Genomic DNA, 17,375 nt, shown 5'->3' on the forward strand with positions numbered 1-17,375 from the left:
ACAGCGTGCAGCCCCGTCACAGCCCGAGGCAGGGCAGAGGCTTCAGCAGACATCATCGCGCGTGCGCAGCTCACAGGCGCATGCTCAGCGAGTGACCGCGCCGGGGCGCCGGGGAGGACGTGACGCCGGCAAGATGGCGAAGGTCTCGGAGCTGTACGATGTGACCTGGGAAGGTAGCAGCTCCCGGGCGGAGGGGGGATGACCTGCCTCCCTCGGGTCACTAGCACGGGCTGCCCGGATGGGGGAGGGGGTTCTCGCCTGGCTGGGGCCCGCGGAGTGCGCTGAGCTCCCCGCGAGCGGCCGCCGCCTTCCCAGCTGGCAGTGGGCCTGGGAGTCCCGCGGGGCGGGCGAGGGGGAGTCTCAGCCCTTCCCCGCCTCGTACCCCGGGGGGAGCCGGGCTCTCCGGCCTGTGCTCCTGGCTCTGGGGTGGAGCAGCCGCCTGTCCCAGGCGGGGCTTCTGACTGGGCCGCTGGCTGGAACGCCGAGCTGTGGGGCAGGGGAGGTTCTGGGACCTGCCGGGGGGAGGGGGGGATTCTGTGCCAAAAAAGCAAAGATTCTGCACATAGTATTTTAAAATTCTGCAACTTTTATTTGTCAAATAAATGTGGAGGCTCCAGCATGACAGTGGGGAGCACAGGCCACTGGCTGCATGGATGTGGGAGATCACCCTGCAGCCCCCCAAGTGCCCCCTTCCTGGGACAGGGACTCTGGGGGAGAGTCCAGGTGAAGGTGGTTAGGGCTGAGCAGAGGGGATCTGGGTGTGAGAAAATGGGGCCCTGCAAGGAGGGGTGGGGTCTGGTTGTGGCTTAGTGGGATGAGGTCCCAAGTGTGGTGTGGGGGGCTTGGGGAGGTCCAGGTGTGTGGGCTCATTGGAGTGGGGATTCGATGGGCCTGCTTAACAGCAGATCCTCAGCTGCTTTTGCTAAGGGGATACCACATGCAAAGTTCCTGCTTCCCCCCCCCCCCCACTGCTCTTCCCTTCCCCTCCCCACTGCTGCCTGTCCTATCCCTTTCCCCACTGTTCCCTGCCCCAGCCCCCTTCCTGGCCCTCTTCTCAGTATTTATGCTACTTTGCTTGCCAGCATCTCCCAAATGAAGATTGGCAGGGAAAACTTTTTTCTCTCTCCCTGACTATAACATCACATGTGTGGAACAGGACTCTTGTTCCAAACATCTTCCCAAACCACCTTGCACATGTGCTCTGTTACAAAATTTCTGTTAATACGTTTAGCTCACATTGTTATTAAACCTGCAGGGTATCTAGACCTGTTGGCATACAGCCCACTAGCAACTGTCCTTTCATTGTTGAGAGAAAAAAGCCTTAATGAGAAACTACACTCTTACACTTGAAATTGTCCAGTAACTCAGGGCAGGTCTATACTAGAAACTTTTCCAGTAGAGGGGTGTAACTTGACATTTCTATACTTGAAAAAGCCCTGGTTTAGACACAGTTACACTAGCTGTTATAGTTTATTTCGTTTGGGGGAATTGGTATAACCTATACCAGCAAAAGAACTCTTGTATAAGCTTTTGTCTACACTGGCAAACCCTTTTTAGTGTAGATATGGCCTCAAAAACGGCTGAACATATTTAACTCAGATTTTCAAATAAAAGAAAATAGATGGAAAATTTCAAGCCCCGAAGAAAACTTTACAGAAAGTTGTAGGAAACTGACACCTGTGAATGTTATCAAGAATGACAGATAATTCCCTACAGTGTCCGTGAGAATTATGTGTTGTTTTTTCAAAAGCTCCTAAGGGACTTATGAGTACAAGCTGCAATGGAACTGGTGCTTTGAAGTCACATAGTGGCTTCTGAAAGTTTCATCCTTACCCTTTCTAGGTGCATTTCATATTACAGAAAATTATTTTACTTTTGGACTTTTGTCTAAAGTCCTCAAAGTACTTTGCAACAAACAACTAATTTAATCTTGCATCCACAAATGCCATATCATTTAGCATCAGGGTGGATTTGATTTAAATCACTTGTCAGAAAGATTTAAATCACTAGTCAGGAAGACTCGATTTAATCATGGATTGCTACATAAAAGTGCATTCTTGTTGGTTGTTATAACCTTAATACATATTCTTCACAACTCAGAGATAGATGTAGGTTTCATTTTTAGAAGGTACACACTATACTTTTTAAAAATGATTTATTTTGAAAACTTTGGCTAGGAGGTGCATCAAATGAGCACTGCAACTGTACGTTATTAGCTTGGGACTCTCTCTTCTAAAGATTTCTTCTCATCTTGGATACATTTTCAGTATTTTCTGTGACCAAGCTGCGTACTAGACATTTGAAAATTTTTTTTACTGCTACTTCTTGTAAGTATTTTGCTGTGTGTGCATTTCCTGATGTATCAATTGTTTCTTTAAGGATGACATTCCCTTCTTCTGTTGTCACACAAGCACATACAATAGGATCATTGTGGACATTGCTCCACCCATCAAGACTCAGGTTAACAATTTTTACCCTCTAGAACTTTTGCACACTGCTCAATTTCTCATTTATACACTTTATCCAGCAATTTGCCTGTGACATTTGCTCTTTTGGATGGACTGTATCCTGGTCTTAACAACTGAACCATGTTAATGAAGTGAGATTCTCAATCATACGGAAAGAAGAGTTTGTTGCATAAACAAACTAGGCAATTTTGTCATCAATTACCTCTTGTTGTAATCTGCTGGTTCTTATCACAAACTTATGGTTGTTTCTGGATGATGGAGATTTTTTTTTCTTTTTGCTACAGGTGATATACTGTGGCTATGTGACACATATGATGTGACTAAAGCACTGTCATTGGCAGATGACTCTGAAACTATAGAAAATGATGGTGATCTTGAAGGTGGATAGTCTTCAGAATCCTGTATGTTAAGGATGGATTCTCCTAAACAAAATAAGTCAATACAGTTATTTAATGATTATTACCATACTGCTCATTTAGTATTACTCATTGCATTCACTGACCCTCACTACTACTTTAAAGATGAAATTGTAAAAGGAAGATCTGCCTATTTCAGCTATTTATTTTTTATCACAACTGCATCTAAAATGATAGTACCGTAGAGTAACAACTATATTTTTTGCTCAAACATGAGAATTCAAGAATAGTCCAGAAGGAAGACAGGCAGTCTTTAAAAAAGAAGTATGAAATAAAAAAGGTTTACCAACCTGAAGATCCTGCATGTTCAGACATGTTCCTTTCATCATCTTCAATGCAGCATCCTCCTGAAAAGGAAAACTTCTCAAGATGTTATTTCATTCGGGCAACCAGGCATTGCATTTCTTTGTTGCACTGTTTGCTTTTTGCATGCATGCCTGTCTTACCCATGGATAGAGGAACTTCATTAAAATATTCCCAAACTGTAAAATATTCTTTTACAGCCTACTGCAATTATAGGTTTTCCCTTCTAGTGAGAGAATGGTATGGTAGAACTCACATCAGTGAAGGCTACACTCAGATAGACCTCAAGACTTCTGGAATATGTTGCTCAGATAGTTTCACTTTTTTTTCTACTGCCTGTCTCTCCCTTCTCACATTTATCTCCAGACTTCTCCTTGTCCAGATCTATTCCACCCCCAACAATCTTCTCTTCATTGAACTTTTTGAAACTTAGCAATTTTAGGGGGGATTGACTCTGTGTACACAAATTTGCAGAGGGACAATAGAATGAGGTCTGTTATTTCTCACCTTTATATATTATATATTTATTTAAAGCATTTTTGCTGTTAACAAGCATGTTATCTCTGGAGACACAAATCCACAGTTTGAGAACTGCAAAACTAAGCATATCTGATAGTGCTCAGTCTAGAAGATACCGAGTCCCATGGGTAGATAGAAAGATTAACCTAAATACCAGTAATCTATACAGAAGCCCATGGAACCCCATAAGATTGGGTCCCTAATCCATGAACTATTGGAACTCATTTACAAAACTTTTCTTAAACGTTACATGAATACATTGTCTCAGACTATAGAATTAGAATTTGTAATCCTATTCCATGATGAGATATCTTTGAGCTATAATGTATCTTAATTAAAAATATCTTAGGTTTTTTTCCTCCAAAAGCATTTTATCAAAAAAATCCGATTTATATAAAAAAAAATCTGATTTTTTTTTTAAATCATTGATTTTTATCCACCCTCTAAATTTTATCTAACCCTCTAAATAGTGGGAGTTTTTTTAATTTTATAAGCGACCCTGTATAGCATTATGACCTGTTGGGTCCATAATCGAGTTAACTTATTATTAATGTCTGTTGTTTTGGCTCTATAGATGAGGCCTAAAACTAGGTAATGTATAATAGAGAGCAATCATATATTGCCAGACAGTGACTACATGACTGGTAATTTTTTATTTTTTTTTAAAGAAGAAAGGGTTGAACTTCTTGATGTAAGCAATTATAAAAGGAGACTTAAGGGAGGCATTCCCTGCACATAGATGGTGGTTCTGTTTGTTTAAGTTTGAGGATGGGGGGGATATTGGAAAAGGAAATAGTCTGGCGATAACCTACACATTTGAAAATGGTGCCTGCTTTTATTTCATCTCTGCTGCTTCATTTTCAATGACTCACAAGCAGAAGTACTTTGACTGAATCTTAAAGGAACACTGTCAACCTGAAATCACATTTCCTTCAGAAAACATTGCCTTTACAATTGTATTACAAATAACACAAGATCACTATAACTGAAAGATTAGAGGAGAGGGAAGTGGGCTTTTTTTTTACCAATTTTGTTTATTTCATGCCTTTTACAGTCCTTTGTCAGTTTTGCTATTTTATTGATAGTCATTTGTGCTTCCTGTCTCTTGCACGAAGATAATGTCGTCATGCTCATTTACTGCTTGGGAGGGGAAGCTCATCTGTATGCTTTTATGGGGACCCTGCAAGAAGGTTATTGCAGCAGCAGGAGCAAAGCTGAAACAGAACAGGAGATAGACAGACACTTGCACACAGAGAAAGGGAAGTGGAGGGATGCACTGATAGTTTTACTCTTGGACCTGCCCAAAAGACCCTTCTCAGCATCATTAGGTGAGCAGAAGTCGCTTATAAAATTAAAAAAACTCCCACTATTTAGAGGGTTAGTGCTTTATCACAAAACTGAATTATTTGAAATTAATCAGTTTTTCAAAAGAAGCAAGTTGCTAGTGTCCCTTTAAGTGAGTACAGTGTATTCATGAATGTGAATACAGGAAAAGGGATTCCTTAAAACAGAAGAAAACTGAAACATTCTTGCATCTGTCCTGGCAGAAGTTTATAACTGTCCAGTTTGAGATACACTGCTGATGGACACTTTAAAAAAAAAACAAACAAAAAAATCTCAAAATCCACAGGGATCTTTTATCAGAGAAGATGGGCCTCCGTTCTTAAAGAAGCTGCAATCACTCTTCAATTCCCTTATCAAGTGCTAACAGCTTATATTTTAAGTGAAATGAAACAGAGAAATTACTTTTCTCCTATTATTAAACTGTCAGTAAGATACCCTAGGAGGGGAAGCATGGGCTTTGCCCAGGACCAGTAGCTAGGAACATCTGAATTCTAACATGGACTTGCTATGTGGTCTTTAGCAAGCCATTTAGCCTCTCATCTTGTTTTCCCAACTGTAAATAGGGTTAAATACTTGCCTACCTCATGAATATGTTCTGAGGATTAATTAGTAGGCTCTTCATAGTTTGGGTCTGGACTTGCAGCTTCTCTGTACTTTAACATGATATCTGAGGTCAAGCAGGAGTAGGATGCTCAAGTTGATAGTACCTAGATTTGTTTACCAAGGTGAGGTATTCTCAACAGAGGTGTCTCAACTCTGGGATTTGCTTTCACAGTTTGTTCAACAGAGACATAATAATTGACCTTCATAGCCTGGTGGTAATTATCAGGCATTAATGAGCATGAAATTTGAGGGGAAGTATATCATTAATTGATTTTTTTAAGATATATCCTGGTCTTCCCTGCAAGTCAGGCTGACAACCTGCAGCAGTGAGTGTTGTCTCCTCTGGCTGGCAGCTGGAGGAGAACCCTGGACAAGAACAGGACACACATGTAGAGGAGCTGATGTGGAAGGGGTGAGGTTGTTGGGTTTCTCTCCCTCTCTCTCTCTTTAGGATGGATGTACATTAAATATTTAAATCTTGTTTCATGCCCAGACTGCAAACTAAAGGTAGTAAAAACTAAGCAAATTCCTGCAGTCTGCTGTAAAAAGGCTTCATCCAGGCCGCCTCCTCCATTAGTCAAGCTCCATGCTCCAATGAGGCTCTGATGCTGATGTAATGATACCAGCAGAGTGAATGCTGGAGGACATAGCGAAAAGAGTCCAAGGAAGTTGTAGAAAATTTGGGTTAAGTGAACTGTATACTAAATGCTGTATCTTTGTTGCTGCTGTCAGTAGTACCCACTGTGCTAGGTGCTTTCTAAACACTTAAAAAAGAGAGACCCTGCTCCAAGGACCTTACTGTTCATTGACAAACAAAGAGTTGGAGATCAGGGAAAAGAGAATAATAATAGGCAATTGATATACAGCAGTGGTTCCCAAACTTGTTCCGCCGCTTATGCAGGGAAAGCCCCTGGCGGGATGGGACAGTTTGTGTACCTGCCGCGTCTGCAGGTTTGGCCGATTGCGGCTCCCAGTGGCCGCAGTTCGTCGCCCCAGGCCACTGGGAGCTGCGATCGGGCGAACCTGTGGACGCGGCAGAAACCGTCCCGTCTCACCAGGGGCTTTCCCTGAACAAGCGGCGGAACAAGTTTGGGAACCACTAATACACAGTTTATATACAGTTCAATGTGATTCACTGTAGGCAACATAGTGGAAGTGGGTGTTTCAGGGACCTCCATGTAATAATTGGAGATATACCAATCTCCTAGAACTGGAAGGGACCTTGAAAGGTCATCGAGTCCAGCCCCCTGCCTTCACTAGCAGGACCAATTTTTGCCCCAGATCCCTAAGTGGCCCCCTCAAGGATTGAACTCACAACCCTGGGTTTAGCAGGCCAATGCTCAAACCACTGAGCTATCCCTCCCACCCATGGGGGGTAGGGTAGGGGCATTTTGATGAGCTTACATTTAATCGTGCATAGGAGGCTGCATGAAACAAGGCATGGAAGTGACAGTGTAATTCCTGCCGCTGTTACCCTCATCCTTCCTTCTACTTACTTTTGTTTGTTACATTCACTTGTTGCATCTTTCTTTTTTTAAATTGGATTCTGTAAGTTCTTGGGTAAGGCAATGACTTGTACTTTGAGTTTTCAGTGCCTCAAAGGATCTCCAATCCTGAACACTACGGTAATGCTATTTAGGACATTCAGTTCTGTAGTTAATTTAGGTGGGCTTTTTTAGTTCTCTTTGAGTACCATCTTTTGAAGCAAATCAATAGCAGCATTCCTATGTTAATGTCAGTGTGGAGTGTGACACATTCAAGAATTTGAATTGGAGAAAATTGAATACAAAATAGAAAAAATTTGATATTCTAAAGTGAAGGTATTACAAGCACAGCCTAGTAGGTGGTCATTGCTGATGTCTAGAATAGTGCTCTCCAAAGGCAATACTCCTTTATTAATAAATTTCTCAGTTTGCCCATAAACTGTACAGATATTTTTATTGCTCTGGTCAGTAATCAGTGCTTATCAAGGATATCACTTTATTGCATTTTACTTGAATTCTTCTAAATTTTTCATGCAAACTAAGTATAGGTTAGATACATCCCTGGTGTGACTCCATTGATTTAGTTAAAGTTACTGCAGGGATGAATTTGACGCATGAAAGAAAAAATAAAAACGATTTTATATAAAAGCCATATTGAACTGGTATTGTGCAGCAGCAATTGGACAGTGTAAAAGATGTCAGTTTGAACTGATGTCAGTTTGAACTGTCTATTAAAAGAATTCTTTAACTTTCTGTTTACCTTTATATTCTGATTTTACCTTTATATTCTCCATGTACACATTAAAAGATTGTGGATATTTTTGTTATGCCCTGTAAATTGTTTGAACTTGCTTCTAAGCATCCTTCATTTGTTACTGTCGTAAGACAGTGTTTGGTTTACATTTATTTTATGTGCCAAATGAAATAACTCTAAAACTGGGATTGCCACAGAGAAAAGTGAAGTTCTTAAACATTAACTTAGCTAACTGCAGATATTGAGCTGTCACAGTTAGAGGCCTCATGGGCCAATGGATAAAGCACTGGCCTTTGTTAGTAGGTGAGGATTTTCTTTCTTGGCAAGACTGCCATTCAGATGCTTGGATACCTTGGTACAGGGCAAGGAGATAAGAACCTGAATACAACACAGTTTCTCTGCTACTTCCTAGTGTGTGACATTGGGCAAGTTGTTTAATCTGTTGCTTTTTTACAGATAAGGGTGAAGAACTTATATATACCATTGTAAAAGACTTTAAGAAAGCAGTATAAAAATTGGTGGTATAAATCATTAAGTATACAGTCCTCCTTGTTGTGGGCCCAACTGCCTAATGATTGGTTTCAGAGTAGCAGCCGTGTTAGTCTGTATCCACAAAAAGAACAGGAGTACTTGTGGCACCTTAAGCTTATGTGCAAATAAATTTGTTCGTCTCTAAGGTGCCACAAATACTCCTGTTCTTTTTGCCTAATGATTGATCACAGTTAGTTAGATCAAAGTAAAAGTGCAGAAAATGTGAATATCTGCTATTCGGTAATAATGCCCCTACCATTGGTTTTATTTTCTTCAATTGTGTTTTTAATGGTAAAGACTTGAAAACTATATTCCAAAATGTACACTGAACAAAGAGAATAAAAATCTTAAAATACTTGGAAAAATTAAGAATGAAGTCTAGCGACTTTATGATACCCAGAAAATGTGAACTGAAAATCTAGTAAAAGTTGAGTAACTACAAACTATACCTTTTTGTTTTCCATGTGCCCTGTGTCATCCTTCCAGATTGTAAACTCTCCATAGCAGAGATTGCATTTCACTTCTTGCATAGAATGGCCCCAGTGTGCTCAGTTCTATTATAATGCACCACCATTGTGACAAAGTATCTGTTGCAGTGGGTTTTTTACATTCCATTTATATATCCATAACTCTGGATGACCTTGACCATTTTTGTTTTGAACTACATTAAAATAAACAGACCCATCAGTTCTTCTAAGTCCACTTATATACATAGTGACATAAATATAACTGAAATTAATCAGCCTCCCCGCACCACTACCAGAGTCCAATACTGCTACTGCCCAGCCCTGTGTTACCAAGTACAGGTGTACTTGCCTTGAATATTTAAAGTATGATTGGCTGACACAACCGATAAGTTTCTTAACACCCCCCACCCCCCAAAATGAGTCTGCTTAGGTTGTTAACATTTTTCATTTTTTTGCCTTCTGTTAAGAGTGCAGCACTTTATAATCTAGCTAACATCTTTCATTATATTTATGTATACTAGGACATTTATTTTTACTTGCGTTCTCACTTTCAATGATCAAGGGATACAGCATGCTCTGTGTTTTGCTTTTTTCCATCACTGCAAAGCCTACTTTGGTGATTAATAGTTGACATGAATGTTATTAGTAGCTTAGATAGTATTACATTTGAAAGTTATACTGGTATGGAGGCTTTAATAGTTGTCAAGTAAATGAATTGGTGAAAATTGGATGACTTATTTATTTTGTGTATGTTTAGACTGTCAGTTTGTGTGATACATTTGTGTTCAGTCACATTCTTGCTGTCGAACTTTTAAATTGCCAAGGATCGTCATGTCAAGAACCATTTAATTTTACTCATGCACATGAAATGTAACCCTGTGGTGGTTTTGGTTGACTTTCAGAATACAAAATGTGACACAGTAACAGTTTTATGAGAGATCTGAGATCACTTTTGGTAGATGGAAAAGGGTCCATGTTTACTCTTAAACTGTCAAATTTTGTTAATTTGTGCATTTTGAAATGCAAAGAAAACTGTCAAAATTCCCCTTTGTCATATTTCCCCCCCAAATGATGTAAATTTAAAAATAACATTGGCAATAATTTTGCATGGTGTGTTTTCATAGTAAGAAGTAAAAACTTTTTGCTCCCTCCACCTTTTTCCCTTTTTTTTTTCCCTTTCCTTATCTTTGGGAGTATCATCAAATTATATTCTTAGTGTTTGTTTGGTGTTTTTGAGGATAAACAAAGCCACGTCAGTAAGATGGTGAGTACCCTCTACTCCCATTGACCTTAAAATCAGGACTTGCACCTTTTAAGATTGAGTCCATAGTAAATGCACTTTTAAAATTGAAAATCTGGTCTCCTTTCTATCTTGGATCTGAAGTGGTTTGCTTTGATAGTTTTCACATTTGGATCCCATTTACTTTTGCAGAAAGAGAGTCTTTATTCTCATGCCTCCTTTTTCATGCTGCATATCATCATAGGAACATACAGAACATTCCTAGAATGGAATTTTACAGCAGTTATTTATTTTTACTGTAAAAATATGCTTCTCATATTTATCAGTTGTTTTCATATTATTGCTGATCTCTTCCAAAATCAAATTTATTATAGAGCTGCTATGAATAAATAAAAAGCAGTTTTGGTGGTGGCTTGCAAATATGATAAGTATAACATCAATAAGAATTTTACTTTAAAAGCTCTCTGAGCCTGTTTTCCATAACAGAGGATGATGTCATGTTAATAAAATTAAATTACTTATTGGGATGTCCAGAAAATCTGTCCAGTAAAAAGTCTATAAAATATGTACATGCATGCAATGCTTTTGTCGGATTTAATTTTAGTAATACAACTGAATTGTGTCGATCTGGAATTCAGCATTTGAGTCTAGTTTTGTTAAATCATTGTATATAATAGTTGGTACAGTAACATAAAATACTAGTTTATATTATATTTTACCATTGCAACTGAAATGTCAAATCGAAAAACAAATAGCAAGATCTATTAGCTATAGGAAAGTTATAATTCATGGGGATGCTGAAACTTACTTTGAAAGTTACTAGATAAGGTTATGTTGAATATACCAATCACAAGTTTGAAAATAGGAGTTCTGTTTTTCTTGTTTGTATGGTGAAGTTTTGTATTGGTAGCTTAGAACATTTCTACAGTGGAACTCTGCTTCTTGTTTTTGTTTTTTTTCCTTGTCCACTCTCCATCCTTCCTTCCCAGTAATGATGAACAGTAATATCTTGTATAATAGTGCTTTCCATGCAGGAGAATCTGAGTGCCCCCCAAAGTATATCCTTGCAGCATCACTCAAATATAACGCACTCAGGGTTGGAGAGGGTGACATCCAGATGGACAAATGGCAGTCATGGTTGAGAGAGGGTAATTATGACTAAGAATGCCAGGATAAGCCCTTTGAAGATCTTATTAAATCTTGCTACCTTTTGCCATCCCCAGTAGGGGAGGACCTCAGTTTTTAAGGTTTTTGTTTGTTTGTTTGGTTTATTTTTTTTGTTGGTTTGAAGCCCTATACATATTAACAGTTTGGTACTAAATTGATCTACACTGGATCATAGGGCTTGAATTGACCATGCTCGAAGCTGAATCTGTATTCTCAGGGAGTCTTTTTCACATCTGATGTTTAGATTGTTAGCCCAATATCCTCTGAACTCACAAATTCAGTGGATTACTTCTCTCCCCACTCCCACCCACCCTTGCTTTTGGACAGTCTTCACAAGAGTTGCAAGATGACAATTTCAAAGTTCCAGGGATCAATCTGTCCACAAACGATTTTGGTATTGGTGGAAATTACTTCTGTGGATCTCCTGTATATGTCTGAGAATAGATTATACCCCTCAAAGTCAGGTCCAGAAATAGACTTCATATTACCTTATTGCATGGAAATCTTATATTTTGTTTTTCAGAGATGCGTGATAAAATGAGGAAGTGGAGGGAAGAAAACTATCGGAACAGCGAGCAGATAGTGGAAGTTGGAGAAGAGTTAATTAATGAATATGCATCTAAGCTTGGGGATGACAGTAGGTTGAAATTATTTGAAAAGCTTTCACTGTCTATAACTGTTAGTATATGTTAGTTTTGTTACTCTGCTATTCTCCTGTTATACTCTCCATATTATTTTTACTCTTTTGTTGTGATTCTGCATCTACTAATGTTGAGTATATACATTATTTTCTAATTTGCCAGTATTCCAAGCCCTTAGTTTGCATCTCAAAGATGGTGTGTAGAGGAAGTAGGTAAAAACAAACAAACCTAATTGAGCGTAGGGATGCTGGAATAATTTTTATAATGAAAGTGTTGAGAGCCATTGAACCAAACTGTAAACCCTGTATATAATGGTAACCACTTCAAGCCAGGGGGTGCTGCTGCACCCCCAGTTCCAGCACCTATGATTGGGCTTTTAAGTTGGCACACAGGTACCAGTTATAAGAATATACTGTGAACATTTGGCAGAGATCTGTTATCTAGCTGTCACTCAACAGGTCATCTACACTTCAGAGGAATGTCAAAAAATATGAGAGGAGTCTTTTAATAAGGAGAAGGGAATGTTATTTCTTAAATTAAGCCATAAGTGATACTATATTGTAGAAATTAATATGAAAGCTGTTCTTTTGATAGAATTGCATTTGTGATGCTGTAGTTTAGGGCACGTCTGGGTTTCTGGAATACATAAAATGGCTGTTTTCAGAGGATTTTAATTACTTGACACTATGTCTCTGTGGACAGAAACTTGGCATACAGTGCTTCAGACCAGAAGGGAATTATTCAGAAATAACAATGCAATATCACATTTATGTAAGAGCAGTAGAAAAAAACAAAATACTTCATGGCAAGAATGCTTAATGGGTTTGCATATGAATCCCATACAGGCAGGAAGGGATAAATAGCCATGATTTTTTTAAAATGTTCATTCCTCTTTCTTTGGCTTTCCTTTTTATAATTTGGTTAACCTAATACAAGTAGTATATTTTCCTTTTTAGTTTTTTTCATTTGCCAGCCTTTCTTTTACAGTTGCTATTGAAGTTTTGCAACCATAGTGATGAAATAAAAAAAAATTGGAGATATACCAATCTCCTAGAACTGGAAGGGACCTTGAAAGGTCATCGAGTCCAGCCCCCTGCCTTCATTAGCAGGACCAAGTACTGATTTTTGCCCCAGATCCCTAAGTGGCCCCCTCAAGGATTGAATTCACAACCCTGGGTTTAGCAGGCCAATGCTCAAACCACTGAGCTTTCCCTTATTAGTTGCAATCTGAAGAGCTTTAAACAAGTCCCTGTTTAATTTTAATAAATTATTATTTCTTTAACATACCAGTGATTAAAAATATGGCAAAATATATCCTGGACTAACTCTTGCACTCATTTTCTTAATATTTGACCAGAAATCTTTCAACTTGCAATGTTCCTGGAAACTATAAAGGTGGCTCCCTGTACCATGGTATTTCTTCCAGATTTCTTGCAATGAGAGGGATCTTAAAATCCTAACCATTACTAATAGTACATCCTCTTTAGATCGTTATATGGATAATCTATGCAAACAGACTTCCCTATGTGTATTATAGCACAATCTTCTTGGGACGAAGAGTATTTAAGTACCTGATAAGAGTCTTGCATGTGCTGCCGCCCTTCTGCAACTATTATAAATGCATTGCAGGACTGCATGCATAGGTGTTGGAACTACGGGTGCTGGAGTGCTGCCGCACCCCCTGGCTTGGAGTAGTTTCCATTGTATACAGGTTTTACAGTTTGGTTCAATGGTTCTCAGCACCCCTGACTCCATGGGTGGATTTGATAGTGGCTCCAGCAGGAAGTTGGTGGTGAAATTAACGCAGGGCGTAACAAAGAGGCTATTGCCATTTTTGTCTCTTTAAATAAACAGAAGCTTGCCATGGATTAGCTTATTTTATTAGGATCTTATTAATCACTTATGAGGAAAACTACATTTTATTATGGTGCTGGCTTTGTGGGGTGCTTTGGCTTTGTGGGGTGCCTCCCCCCCTTCTTTACGAGAGCCCTTGCACAGTAGGCCACTCCATTGCCTTGCATCACAGGCTGAGTCATTCCTCATCGTGCCCCATGTTGTCTAGTCCAATCGTCATCATTTTCAGAGTAAGAGTGTAGACTTTGTGTGGAGGGATAGCTCAGTGGTTTGAGTATTGGCCTGCTAAACCTAGGGTTGTGAGTTCAATCCTTGAGGGGGCCACTTAGGAATCTGGGGCAAAAATTGGTCCTGCTAGTGAAGGCAGGGGGCTTGACTCAATGGTCCCTTCCAGTTCTAGGAGATTGGTATATCTCCAATTACTATCTAGACTGGACTGTGTCCCATATATCTGTGTCCCATAATTTGACTGTAATCAGATTTTACTAGCTAAATTAGTTGCAATTGTCATTTGAATTGTTAGACTTCCAAGCAAATGTGTAAGAGGATCAAAAATTATTTGCACTTCTGATTGTATTCTTGTTGGGTTCTTTTTGCTGGTTCAAGAAAGATATAGTAGAAACATAATGGGTTTATAGATGGGCAGTAAAAATGACTAGAGGCATGGAAATACTTCTTTATGAACGACTGAAAGATTGGGCCTTTTTGGTTTGGAGAAGAGACAGATAAGAGGAGCACAATAGAAGAATGCAAAACTATAAAATAAAACAACAAATACCCAGCCCTCAAAGATGATGCTATACACACAATTTCCCTACCAACTCCCCTGGGGAGACATAAGAGAGAATGAACCATGTGTGACATGTGTTAGCCACATCGCTTAATGCACTACTGGAAGGCACTATGAACCTATATAGAATAGCAATTAATGAATGCCACAGAGAGGATAAATTGGGTATTTCTGTTTACACTGTCCCATCATACAGAGGATATCCAATAAAACTGAAAGGAAACCATTTTCAAATTGATAAAAAGAAACCTCATTTAAAAAAACACCTTATTAATCCTGTGGAACTTGGCAAAAGCTGTTGAGTGTTTAATTGTGGTCAAAGAAGGACTGAACTTTTATATGGATGGTCAGAAAATCCAAGTCCTATTGGATTTAAAAATATATAAAAGCCCTTGGCTTCCCCCAGGGGAAGCTTATTGTATAACTGTCAGCTGCAGGGGTTCTTGTGCTAAGCATCTGGAGTTAGCTACTACTAGAGACAGGATACCAGACTAGTGGACTATGGCATGATGTGCTCCAATTAAATCTGATTTTCTTTGTAGTAACTTAGAATTTTTTTTTAATGTAACTTTTCCTTGAATGAAATTAGAAATACCTGTATAATGAGCAATAGCCTTTATTCTCCTAGGGGAAAAGGTTAACTTTATTGTTTAGATTTGTGCTTTCTTTCTTTTAAAATTCCTATAAAAAAGGTTAATTTGTTTTCCCTCAGGTTCTCTGGGCACCAGTGGTGTTGGCTATTTGTCCTCTTTGTGGAAGATCTTTGCTTCAGGCCTGATCCTGCAAGGAGCTGAGCACCCTTGCTTCCCATTAACTTAATACTGAGCTCACTCTAGGGAGTATGTTACATACTCCCCTCCCCTTCCCCCTGGGTTCTCTGTCTTGTTTAACAGGACTGTAAGCTATCCCCGACAGGGACTGTCTCTCACTCTGTACAGTGCCTAGCACAGTGGGGCCTCATGTTCAGTTGCTCCCTACACACTATCCTAATACAAATAACATGTTTCAGTGGAATAAGCTAATTCCTGCAGAAAAGGGAAGAAGGCAGTATTGTACTTACAGTAAGGTGGTGAAACAGTTAAGGGAAAAATTGTTTTCTTTCTAGCATGTATGGCTGCTCTCCAGATCTGGTCACAGAGCATTTCATAATGGGTCTGTTTGAACAGAAAACTGTAGATACAATATTAAGAAAAGCAAAGAAAGAGTTTTTTGCCTTTCAAGATGTCAAAAGATACTTTGTTACTGAAGCAATAAAATCGCATAAGTGTACTTTTAATTAATTCCAGCAGTGCGTTGAAATGTCCCTGTTTCAGTAATGATGTACAGAAGTTGTAGGGAAAAATATACAGAGACGGAATTCATTAATCTTATTTACATTTTAGGTGTTTCCCACCATTTTGAAAAATCAATTCTCCACTTTTAATCTGTCTCTCTTGTGTCTAGTATGGATAATATATGAACAGGTGATGATTGCTGCCCTGGACTGCAGTCGGGATGACTTGGCATCGGTAAGTTGTCAAGCTGATTTTTCACTCAAACCTTAAGGTTTTGGTTTTTTTTCTTTTCACATGAACCTATTCCAGATTAGTTCTTTGGATAGTTTTATAGGATGCTAGGAACTATGTAGCTCGGACTTGTAGAATCTCAAGAAATATACTGCTGGGAGAAACCTCCTCCACCCACCTTAATGTGTAACTCTTATTTGGGCAGATCGTGTTTCTTCTAGCTGTGAAAATACTTATAGCTACTCTGATATGGGCGGAAAGTCAGGAATAATATTAAAACTGCCATATTATCCAGAGAATATTTGTTGGAAACCTCTCAGATTGTATCACGTTTTCAAACACTTTGAGATAAAGTTTCAGTGCTGTGTATGTGAATTTAGATGCATGGTAAATGTTAACATTAACAGGAGTCATGTAGCTAAACGCTTGCATAGTGCATTAAGAAGGCCAATATGTATGATTCAGCTTCTTGCAGCATTTTTAAAGGTGAATATTAAAGCAAAAATTTTGGCTGTACCCTTTATTACTCCTTCATGATATATAAAGAGTCATAAACTTAAACATGCTTTGTTTCTTTATACTACAAATATATTGAGTTGTTGTCTTTCCTTCCCTCCTCCCCATGCATCCTGAGAAGGAAGATCTGGAGCTGAAATTACAGCCTTACGTGGCATCACTTTTCACCCCCTGAAAGCACACCAGAGTCCTCCTGCAAAGACAAAAAGGAGGACCTGATAGTCACATGAGGCTTGGTCCTACACCTTTAAAATCAGTGGGCTTTTTTTTTTTTTTCCATTGGCTTGAATGAGAACAGGATTACGCCCATGTAAAACAACTGGGAATGAGGGGGAGAAGTGGTTTAACAAATGTTTGATGTATCAAAGCCAAAAAACAAGTGCCCTTGCCATTAATCATTTTTTAAAGTTACTGCATTTCAGCCATAGAAGTTGGTCAGCAGTAGAAAAACTTTTTTTGCAGAATACTTCAGTATGCTTTCTTAATAGATCAGCATTCGTGTGAATAGCTTTGTTGTTAGAAATAGCCAGTTAAGTAAATTAAGGGAGACTTCTTATATTTTAATTTGTTTGTTACAGGCCACAATCGGTCTCTAAAGCTTAAAAAGCCTTTTGGATATCTCATAGACTTAAGGTCAGAAGGGACCATTATGGTCAACTAGTCTGACGACCTGCACAATGCATGCCACAGAATCTCACCCACCCACTCCTGTAACAACCCCCTAACCCAGGGGTAGGCAACCTATGGCATGCGAGCTGATTTTCAGTGGCACT

The 17,375-nt window shown here is 39.2% G+C and overlaps 1 protein-coding gene across 4 annotated transcripts in view; it reads left to right on the forward strand.

Annotated features, from left to right (window-relative positions):
* Window positions 1-18: 18 nt before the first annotated feature.
* EMC2 (ER membrane protein complex subunit 2) overlaps window positions 19-17,375 on the forward strand; it is a 59,034-nt gene continuing 41,677 nt past the window's right edge. Inside the window, exons 1-4 of one of the 4 annotated variants that reach the window (XM_039524801.1) lie at window positions 81-173; window positions 11,164-11,277; window positions 11,820-11,933; window positions 16,025-16,089. In XM_039524801.1, the coding sequence (XP_039380735.1) occupies window positions 134-173; window positions 11,164-11,277; window positions 11,820-11,933; window positions 16,025-16,089 (333 nt within the window). In that variant the 5' untranslated portion in view covers window positions 81-133. Of the gene's footprint in view, window positions 174-11,163; window positions 11,278-11,819; window positions 11,934-16,024; window positions 16,090-17,375 lie in introns of all 4 variants that reach the window. The other 3 variants (XM_039524802.1, XM_039524803.1, XM_039524804.1) reach the window with 3 other exon arrangements.

Source organism: Mauremys reevesii, linkage group 2, assembly GCF_016161935.1.
Source record: "Mauremys reevesii isolate NIE-2019 linkage group 2, ASM1616193v1, whole genome shotgun sequence".
NCBI classification, from domain to species: domain Eukaryota; kingdom Metazoa; phylum Chordata; order Testudines; family Geoemydidae; genus Mauremys; species Mauremys reevesii.